General features: G+C 51.7%; 3 protein-coding genes across 3 annotated transcripts, besides 10 other annotated features; all 3 read left to right on the forward strand.

The window, feature by feature from the left end:
* Positions 1 to 392: 392 nt before the first annotated feature.
* Positions 393 to 2,110, forward strand: EKO05_0005157 (uncharacterized protein; the record flags this gene model as incomplete). Its single annotated transcript, XM_059636534.1, has 2 exons — positions 393 to 1,081; positions 1,135 to 2,110. 2 exons carry the CDS (start codon positions 393 to 395, stop codon positions 2,108 to 2,110), a joined length of 1,665 nt encoding a protein of 554 aa, XP_059492517.1.
* Positions 1,638 to 1,687: a tandem repeat.
* A 2,199-nt stretch (positions 2,111 to 4,309) lies between the features above and the next one.
* EKO05_0005158 (uncharacterized protein) lies at positions 4,310 to 6,061 on the forward strand (the record flags this gene model as incomplete). Its single annotated transcript, XM_038945753.1, has 1 exon — positions 4,310 to 6,061. The coding sequence occupies one exon, from the start codon at positions 4,310 to 4,312 to the stop codon at positions 6,059 to 6,061; it is 1,752 nt and encodes a 583-aa protein (XP_038799704.1).
* Positions 6,062 to 6,269: 208 nt separating this feature from the next.
* Positions 6,270 to 6,296: a tandem repeat.
* Positions 6,297 to 6,330: 34 nt separating this feature from the next.
* Positions 6,331 to 6,378: a tandem repeat.
* A 170-nt stretch (positions 6,379 to 6,548) lies between these two features.
* Positions 6,549 to 6,660: a tandem repeat.
* A 151-nt stretch (positions 6,661 to 6,811) lies between these two features.
* EKO05_0005159 (uncharacterized protein) lies at positions 6,812 to 7,024 on the forward strand (the record flags this gene model as incomplete). The annotated part of the gene is made up of 1 exon (XM_059636535.1): positions 6,812 to 7,024. One exon carries the CDS (start codon positions 6,812 to 6,814, stop codon positions 7,022 to 7,024), a length of 213 nt encoding a protein of 70 aa, XP_059492518.1.
* Positions 6,816 to 6,861: a tandem repeat.
* Positions 7,025 to 7,304: 280 nt separating the features above from the next.
* Positions 7,305 to 7,344: a tandem repeat.
* Positions 7,345 to 7,396: 52 nt separating this feature from the next.
* Positions 7,397 to 9,516: a mobile genetic element.
* Positions 9,485 to 9,529: a mobile genetic element.
* A 57-nt stretch (positions 9,530 to 9,586) lies between these two features.
* Positions 9,587 to 9,616: a tandem repeat.
* A 95-nt stretch (positions 9,617 to 9,711) lies between these two features.
* Positions 9,712 to 9,731: a tandem repeat.
* The last annotated feature ends 105 nt before the right edge of the window (positions 9,732 to 9,836 follow it).

Consider the following 9,836-nt stretch of genomic DNA (forward strand, 5'->3'; position numbering starts at 1 on the left):
TCATCAATGATTTCATTGGCCAAACACCTCGCGACGATAACCTCGATGTAAACCTCGAGCCTTGTGAACGACCGATCACTGATTGCCGATGGTAACCTCCCACCCGCAATGCAACACTGACATACGACGTATCAGCTTCACCAGCACAATCACCACTACCAAGCCTTGCAAGGCGCCTTCGACCCCGCAACCACCTCTCGAGCCGACATAGCTCCCCACCGTCTTGCTCGGTAGAGGACAAGCTCTTTTCATCTTTACATTTGCCTGAAGGATTCCCCTGGGAGTCATCTGCGTTGTCGTTCCTGTTGGTGACACGGAGCAGATTCCCAACGTACACCTCCCAAAGAGCAATGACTGTTATCGTTTGAGTGCATCACCAACTTGTCGACACAATGGCACCCTATCTCAACGACACGGCTACCATGACAGCCAGCGGCGAGACCCACGAAGCATACCTCAAGGCGCCTGACTTCCAGAGGTTCGACCGCCCACCTCGCATCCTTGTCATAGGAGCCGGTAGTCGCGGTACGGCGTATGCAGAAGCCGTGTTAGAGGGCACCAATGCAACCATCTCAGCAGTATGCGAGCCCATGGCATCCAAGCGTGCTGCGTTTGGGCGAAAGTTCATCTGGGCCGACACTCCCCCCGCCCAGGCTGGGCAACAGTTCGCCAGCTGGAAGCAGTGGGTCGAGTATGAAGAGGAGAGAAGAACGAAGCAGGCCAGAGGTGTCGTGGTAGAACCGGGCATCGATGCAGTGTTTGTGTGCGTGCTCGATGAGATGCACGAGCAAGTTGTGTGTGGCATTGCGCATCTGAAAGTACATGTATGCTGTGAGAAGCCGCTGAGTACGAGATTGGACAGCTGTGTCAGGATGTTCAAGGCGCTCAACGACGCGAAGAAAAACGACACAGCGGAGGGCAAGAAAGAGCCCATCTTCGGCATATGCCACGTGCTTCGATACTCGCCACACAACATGCTACTACGCCACCTGGTGAGGGAGAAGAACGTCATTGGAGATGTTCTAAGCATCGAGCATGTTGAGCCCGTGGGATGGTGGCATTTCAGCCATAGCTATGTTCGGTACATTCGCCTCGTTCTCCTGATGCTATACTCATGACTAACGCCCACACCAGAGGCAACTGGCGCAAGGAATCCACATCAGCACCCTCGCTCCTCACCAAATCTTGCCACGATATCGACTTCCTGATGTGGATGCTCTGCTCTCCCCTGTCCACCACATCGCCACCCCACCTACCCTCTCAGATCACCTCCACGGGCTCACTCAAGTACTTCCGCCCATCGCGCAAACCACACGAAGCCAGCAGCGCAACAAACTGCCTCTCCTGCTCCCACGAGCCCTCGTGCGCCTACAGCGCCAAGAAGATCTATCTCGACAAGCACCTAGCCCGGGGCACGACGGACTGGCCAGTCAAGGTCGTAAACCCAGACATGGAGGACCTGTACCACAGCTCGGGCATCGACGCAGCAGCGCGCCAGCTGCTCTCGAACCTCGCCGAGGACTACGATGACAGTACGCCTCCAGAAGCGGTGAGCGGGCGCAACTGGTTTGGCCGGTGCGTGTGGGAGTCGGACAACGACGTGTGCGATGACCAGGTCGTCACGCTTTCCTGGGATGACGACGACGACGACGACAACATTAACAACAACGACAACAACAACGACAACAAGGGGGATACGAGCCGAGGCGCGAAGACAGCGCTGTTCCATATGATTGCACATACGGAGAAGCAGTGCGAAAGACGCGGCAGGATCTACGGCACAAAAGGCGAGATTGAATACGACAGCACGACGATTTCAGTTCACGACTTTGCGACTGCGAAGACGGTCAGTCATAAGCCGCACTTTGCGGGTGGTGGGCATGGGGGTGGCGATGCGGGGTTGGCGAGGCAGTTCCTCATGGCTGTGGATGCTGTGGATGAGGGAGGTGTGGGGACGCACGAGGCGCAGAGAGCGTTCTTGGGGTGTGATCTGGAAGAAGCGTTTAGGAGCCATGCTGTTGTGTTTGCGGCGGAGGATGCGAGGACGGAGAAACGGGTTGTGGAGTGGAAGCGCTGGTGGGAGGAGAATGTTGAGAGGCAGCTGGAGTGAGCTGGGTGGTTGTTCAACGTGCTCGTTGCTACTCCTTCCCATTGGGTTCCCACCTTGGTTTGTGCATGGTTGAGTGCTCACCACAAGAAGTGGTCTCATGATGATCGAGGTGTCGAAGCATGTACATGGAACTTTGTCTTGACGGTCTTGACCCTCCCTGAGCAAAGTACGGATAGCGCATGGACCGTCCTCGAGGTTTCACTTCTTCGTCACGCACGCACGACACCCGTCCCAAGCCCTCACCTGTGCGCATGCCAGCTCTCCTCGTTCCGTTGTCGAGCGCGTAAATGAGGCTGTGCGCCGAGCGGCTCTGCGACTGTCCCCTGGGACCAGACAGGCATCGCAGGCAACACAGCCAGTTTGGTGCAATCAGCGCTCACGTCTGTTTCCCAGCCCAAGACTGTAGCCGCCTGTGGCAGTTCTGCAACTCGTGGCGTGGAGGCTGTGAGGCTCTTCTGAACCTTGCGTTGTGTGGAGAGAGCCTCAGTAAGGTTTGACAGTTCAATCTCCGTCTTGATGAAATTAACGGCCTTTGTGGCTTCCGGGTCGAGACGTACGCGCCTGCTTCGGGCTAAATTTGGGGGCACCTAATTTCCGTATTGGGATGTGTGGGCGGTTAATGATTTCGCCGCGACTTTGACTTTGACTTTGACAGTGCCAGTGCTGGCGCGTGGATGCGCGGAGCGAATGGATTTGCAGCAGTCGACTCTCGCAGAGACGAACGACAGACGACGCGCGGGGGCGGTGCAGCGCAGAGCGACATGTGGGCGATTGTCGTTCGGGCGCGACCGCGACAGAGTGACAGGCACACGGGTGGGCGAGGCCGGATACCCAGAACCAATGCCCTCAACGACCGACCGAGGACAACGACAACGCGCGCACGCGTCGTGCAGCAGCGCCGTCTCGGTCGTGTTGTAGTCGCGACTCCCATTGCTCTCGCCCACAGTGAGTCACGATCTTGTGCATAATGCCGCATGTCGGTGTGCGGAACACGAGCGGAACAGCTGCAGGTTGGGGCGATGAAACAAAACTTTCGACTGTCGTGGTCCAATCGATTCCCCGGTCCGCCATGGCTCTTCACCGACTGCTGTGCGACCCACGCCGTGCACAGACCCACCCGCAGCGCGCTAGAGCAACTACACCTGGACTGTTGATTTGTCCCGTCACCGCTGCCCGTCCCAACTGCCGCCAGAGAGTCCAGCCCTGCCGACTTTGCGTGTTGATTCACTGACGATTCACTAACGATTCACTGACGATTCACTCACCATACTGACGATTCACTCACCATACTGACGATTCACTCACCATACTGACGATTCACTCACCATACTGACGATTCACTCACCATACTGACGATTCACTCACCATTCACTCACCATTCACTAACCATTCACTCACCATTCACTGACGGTAGAAGGATGGCTGGGCGTGCAGCTTGAGCGTGCGAGCAGGTCGAGCGTGCGAATGCCTCCACTGTCAAGCATGCCAGCACAGCAGCGCGTAGCACGGTGCACAAGACACAGCCTAGGCGCTTGCCGTGCTTTCTCTGCCAAGTTTGCAGTAATCCACCCGTAGTCGATGTTGCACAGCGGCCCGCCGAGTGACCCGGTTTCATCTTGCCAACCGCTCTGCAAGCGCATCGCTGGCCCGCTTACCGCTCTGGTATAGCCCCTCCTGCAACCACACCGCTGTCCACCACTCAGAGTCAGCACACCGCTGAAAACTGCACACCACTAAACCACGTACGGCGAACAGCACAGCGAGAACAGCACCATGTCGTTCGCTAGACAGGCTCGCCCCGTTCAAAAGCCATGTTTCACCTTGGCCTTGCAAGGCTCCATGCTGTAGAACCTTCTGCGCAAAACTGCCGCCAGACCGCCTGTCGACATCTCAGGCCAGGAACCTGGGGCCGGTGGTTCATGTTTCAGATGTTCTCAAGAGCCGTGAGCACTGGTTCGTAGGTCTCGGTTTGCGAGAGGAATAAATACAAGGTGCTTCGCCGCACAACAGCGACCATCACATCGAACATCATATTGAGGACTTGCGAGCAGAGCCCACCGGCCCGACACATTTCCCCTTCCCCTTCTTTCTTTCCTGTCTAAGACTTTCTGGAGCTGGATCTCCTCTCTAATCGTTGCTCGATAATCCTCTCTTCTTGTCCAACCATTCCCTAGCTCTGGAAGCTATCACATCATCAAAATGTACAGCCGCCACACAACACCGCCTACCTCCTCGTACAGCTACATTCCTGGTAGTGTCGGATCAGATGTCACATACTACTCGCAAGAGTCTTCACCGGCACCGAACGTCGCCCCTACACCTCCACGATCGCCCGTCCGCCAGCTTGGACCTACTCTGCTCCCCAAGGTCCGCACCCAAGATCAGGTGGCTGAGCCTACTGCTGGACCCATCAGACATCGCAGGACGACGTCTGCTGCCTCGACCGTGAGCTATGGATACAGCCCCTACGCACGACCAGTCTCCATGCCGCACCGTGAATCAAGCCCCTACGCCCACAACAACTTGATCTCGCCCGTCTCCAACAACTCTTGCGACTTCAATGGCCTGTCCATGCTCAACTCGCCCATCACGTTCACACCATCTGAGGGCCGCCGAGCATCGTCGTACGCTCCCACACACTCGCGCTCAAGCTCCGTCAATGCTTCCCGTCACGTGAGGTCCACCTCCGCCAACAGCATCGATGAGTCCACCATCAGCCGCTATGGCTTCCCCACCTACCGCAACCTCCCCAACTACGTGACCGCCCCAAGCGCGCCCCAGCCGAGCTACATGCAATCCCCCGTCGAATACTCCCAAGTCCAGCAGCCCCCCAGCTACACTGCCACAGCGCTCGACTTCCCTCTGCTGGACTTCGAGCCGGCGCCTGCTGTCCAGTACCCATCTTACACAGAGCAGCCCAGCTTCGATGCGTTCCAGCCCGTTGCCACGTCGTCTCTGCTCGAGTACCTTGGTGCCCCCAACCCTTCCCCATCCCTCGTTCGTCGCGTCACAAGCGCTCCTCGCGGCATCAACAACCACTTCTGGTGGGACATCCGCAACCTGCGCAGCTGGGAGGACTTCAACATGTCTGCTATCAAGGAGATCCCCTCCATTCTTCCTCTCCTCGAGGTCCCAGTCTCCACATCCTACCTGCCCCAGCCCATCCGCCAGAACATGCAGCCAGAGAACGAGTCCGCTCTCCACGATATCTGCACCAACTACTACGCCAACAAGGTGAACGCCGCACTCAAGATCGCCCAGGGCAACAGCCACATGCAGATGCGCGCCATCAAGCCCGCCGCTGGCGCGCGCACGCAGCCTGAGTTTGTCTCGAGCTACCCCTCCGACTTCGAGAAGACCCTCCTCGGTGACGCTCGTGGCCGCGTTGTCGGTCTTGTCAAGTGCTACGACAACTGGAACACCGGCATGCGCAGCGAGTCGGCACCCAAGCAGGTCCTCTACCTGCAAGGTCTCGCCCACCTGCAGCGCGTCATGCGCGAGCACGGCTGCCGCTACGGCTTCATCATGACCGAGATCGAGCTCCTCTGCGTCCGCGCAGGCGGCGGCTCTTCCACACCGGACCCCACCACCTTCAACGCCGCCGCCGGCATGCCCATCTTCGGCTACCTCGAGCTCTCCGCGCCCATCTCGCTCTCCACCTCCGGCCTCTCTGCGTCGGGCGACATCCAGCTCACCGCCTCCCTGGCGCTGTGGTACCTCCACATGCTCGCCAAGGAGAACCCCTTCGAGGGCATGGGCACCTGGCGCATGGAAGTCGGCGGCCCCGCGGCCCTGACGCGCCAAAACCACCTCGAGAAAGACGCGTGGATCCCCAAGCCGCAGCTGGGCGAGAAGCGCGAGGCCAAGCGCGTCCGCGGCTGGGTCTTCCCCGACGAGCCTCTCAGCAAGTGCGAGTGCGGCAAGGGTCGTCGCGGGAAGAGCGTTGGCTGAGCCGCGCCAGACGAATTTCACGAATCGACGACGAGGATGTAGGAGACGATGCACGACTAACGATAATATACCCGGCTGCCGGCCAGCTGAAAAGCATCAACGGCGTCTTTCAGCATTTACAAACGCATTGCATTGGAGTTTCTTTCTGGGTAGCATTTACACGGCGCATGGGTTCCGCATGCTGGCTCGACCGGCTTTTCATCTAGTTCAGACAGACCGACAGACAGACCGATAGTAGTAGTAATGAAAGCTCTATCCACACACACCCCCTACTTCTCCCTCCCTCTCTCTTTTCTTCTTCTTCTCTCCCTTCTGCTCCCCGCGAGTGTGTGCGCGATGCGCGTGACGGGATTGCAGGCTTGATACGCACGTATTCCCGCTTCACATCCTCACTCATCCAAACCCCCGTTCCTAACCTACCCTGCGCTACAGGATGGCTCGCGGAGATGTTGCGGATTGACAGCCTTTGTTGCCCTTGGTCTTGGTCTTGAGATTGAGATTGGTCTTGAGATTGAGATTGGTCTTGAGATTGAGATTGAGATTGGTCTTGAGATTGAGATTGAGATTGAGATGGAGATGGAGATGGAGATGGAGATTGACCTCCTCATCCCATCCATACAACGCACGACCCTGTCAAAACCCAGCTCGCGATGAATATAGAGAGATAAACTAGTCCTAGCTTCCACCTAGCTTCCACGTAGCTTTCACCTAGCTTTCACCTAGCTTCCACCTAGCTTCCACCTAGCTTCCATGTACAGACGGAGGACAGAGCAGACAGAGCAGACAGAGCAGACAGAGCAAATGATATCCACCCTTGCCATCACAACCGTGAGTACAGCGGCGCGGAAATCACTGTCTGTGCATGTGCATGTGACATCAGCACCGATGTTGGCGTACGAGCTTGGGTACCTGCCCGCTTCACTCCAAGCGCCACGACGTCGAGCAAAGGAAGGGGTTTCTTAACATAAAGACAAGACGCGTTGGGGTTTGTGGATGGGGGGTTGGATGGCGGTATGGCGTGGGGAGTGGATGGGGTGGATGGGGTGGATGGAGTGTAAGGTGTTTCCGAGACGCGAGAAGAGACTTTGCTTTTTTCTTCTTTTTCTTTGTTTTTCGCGGATTGCTGGTCGTGTGCGGAGTGGTGGGGAGCGGTGCGGATAGCGATCCTGTCCACTCGGTGGTCTATTCGCCTCTGACACTTTGAGGCTTCGCGACTCTGCAAGTTGGCCTCCGTCCGCTCTACGTTGTTTGTTCGTTTTTTTGGTTGGTTGGTGGGTTGGTTGCTGTGTGCGGCGGTATCTGCCTCTCCAAACTCCCTGTACTAGGTTTCAAAACTACCATGTCCGTGCGCGCAACGACCGGAGTCGCGCAACGACCAAAAACCACCTTAACGCTCAAAATTAGATAAGGCTATAGAGCCACCTATAACAGCTATTATTTTGTAATTTTATAGTGTAGTACTAATTAATTACTTATAAAAAAGATATACTATTTAAATTTGGCTAGTAACTTAACGTTGTAGCCACGTAATGTGGTTTTAAGTAGGGGAGCTAGGGACAGCAATAGGGGACTACAACTACTAACATTATCCCTAAAACTACGTTTTTAATACTTTTTTAGCTAGATTACTTATAAAGCTTTCTTTTTACCCTTTTAAGGTAATTATATAGCTTTTGTAGTATTAAGCTCTTGTTATTAATACTACTTTTTAGCCTTCTGTTTAGCCTTCTAATTTGCTATATTAGCCTTCTCCTTCTTATACACTACCTTAGCTGCCTCTTATACTACACACCTCTCCTCCTTCTCCTTCTCCTTAACTAGCTTCTTAGCAGCTGCTACTTCCTTACTAGTAGCTTTTCTAAGCCTCTCCTCCTTCTTCTTATGTTGTCTAACTTGCTTACAGAAGTATGCTTTATTAACCTTTCTAGGTAACTAGAATACTGCACCACTATAGTACTCCTACTGTTACTACAAGTCTAAGGTTTTGCTCTTCTTTTTATACTTCTTCTGCGTCTTTAGAGTCTTTTTAAGGCTATCTATCTTATACTAGAGAAGTAAGGTTTTAACTAAGATATAGTAGATTAATTATCTTATCTTTTTAATATTACTCTTACTTTAGTTTTTAACTATATACTGCAATAACATCTCTATTTTAAGCTAATCCTTATTGCTATAAACAGATAATAAGGACCTATCTAAATCTAAGCTCTCTAGTGTTTTAACAAAGTAGTAGAGGATAATGTTAGGATTAAGTAGATAGATACCTGTTACCTTAAAGGACTTAAGTATTAGCTTTTTAGTAAAGCTACACATCCACGCTAGCTAAAATAGGCAGAAGAAGTCTGCTCTAGTAATAGGTGTATTATTTTAAGCCTTATAGATATGTATTATAACTACTTTTAAGTATACTATTAATAGAGGCTTAAACAGCACTATATTAAGTAGCTAGAGCGTTTAGGTTAAGTAAGGGGGAAGAACAGCTAGAAGGATCTTGTAGTTATTATAGTACTTAATAAAGTCTATTATTATGTAGGATCTGTAGCTATCTAGTATTAAAAGCCTCTACTTTCTTTATACTTTCTCCTTAGTGTAGTAATTAAACACCTACTTAAGCTAGGTAAGGCCTATATCCCTATTTGTCCACCCTAAGAGAGATAATGTAACTATTACAGAGTGTTTTTCTAGCTTAATTTTAGCTACCTAGTCTAATTTAATGCTAGCGTTAGCTAACTTATAGATAATGCCTAGTAGCAGTACTATTCTATTACTACACACACACGCTATAAGCGTCTGCTAAGCTTAGTTACTATCCTAGATAGATGCTTTAATCTCTCCCTTTATATATATACGCTTACTAAATATATATTTTATTCTACCTATAATGCTAATTATAAAGCCCTTCTTATCTATATTATATATATAGTAACCCTTAATAGAGTATTTAGAGATTTTGTGCTGTAGTAGGTTAAAGTAGAGCGTATATTTATTATAGGAATTAGTGTTATAACATAGTTAATCTATCCTAGTAGAGTAATATAAGATAAGATAGATAGAGTACTTGTTAATAAAGCAGGTAACCTAGCTCTTACTAACTGGATTTTGAGCTACTAGTGACGCAAAATTCTGGATTATCTCTCTAGTAGGTAGTAAGTAATAAGTACTAAGCAACTCTATGTACTTTATAAGCTCTATCTCCTGTTATAGCGTTAAACGTTGCTAGTTAATGTTCTTAGTCTCCTAGGAGTCCTAAACGTGCTTATGTCTCTAAGCTAGAGTTACGCAGTTAATACTAAACCTAGTAGTAAAATACTAATACATAAGTTTTTTACCTAGTTTTAGCGTATTAATTACTGTAAGCGCTTTGTTAATAGCTGCTATAGTTGTTGAGTTACAACACGTTAAAGTATGGTGTAGTTGTGATGATTCGGTTGTTGCGCGACTCCGGTTGTTGCGCGCACGGACACGGTAGGTTCCCTGCTGTCTGTTCCTCTGCCTTGGAAACCTACCTATACCTACATCTTATCTCAACAAAACATAACATAACACAACACAACATACTCTCTACACTAGTGCTCTATAGATGATTCCTTCATATACAGCAAAGTTAGTTTACACGTCTACGTTACTACGCACTATACTACTACATATCACCCCCCCCCCCCCCCCCCCCAAATATAATAAACCCTCTACAGGATAGAATCCCCCTCCCCTCCCGTTCCCCGCCCCTATTCTGTTTTGACACTACAACGCCGCACCGAGAGCAACACAAGCTGAA

The sequence above is a fragment of the Ascochyta rabiei genome, chromosome 7 (genome assembly GCF_004011695.2).
Source record: "Ascochyta rabiei chromosome 7, complete sequence".
Lineage (NCBI taxonomy): Eukaryota > Fungi > Ascomycota > Dothideomycetes > Pleosporales > Didymellaceae > Ascochyta > Ascochyta rabiei.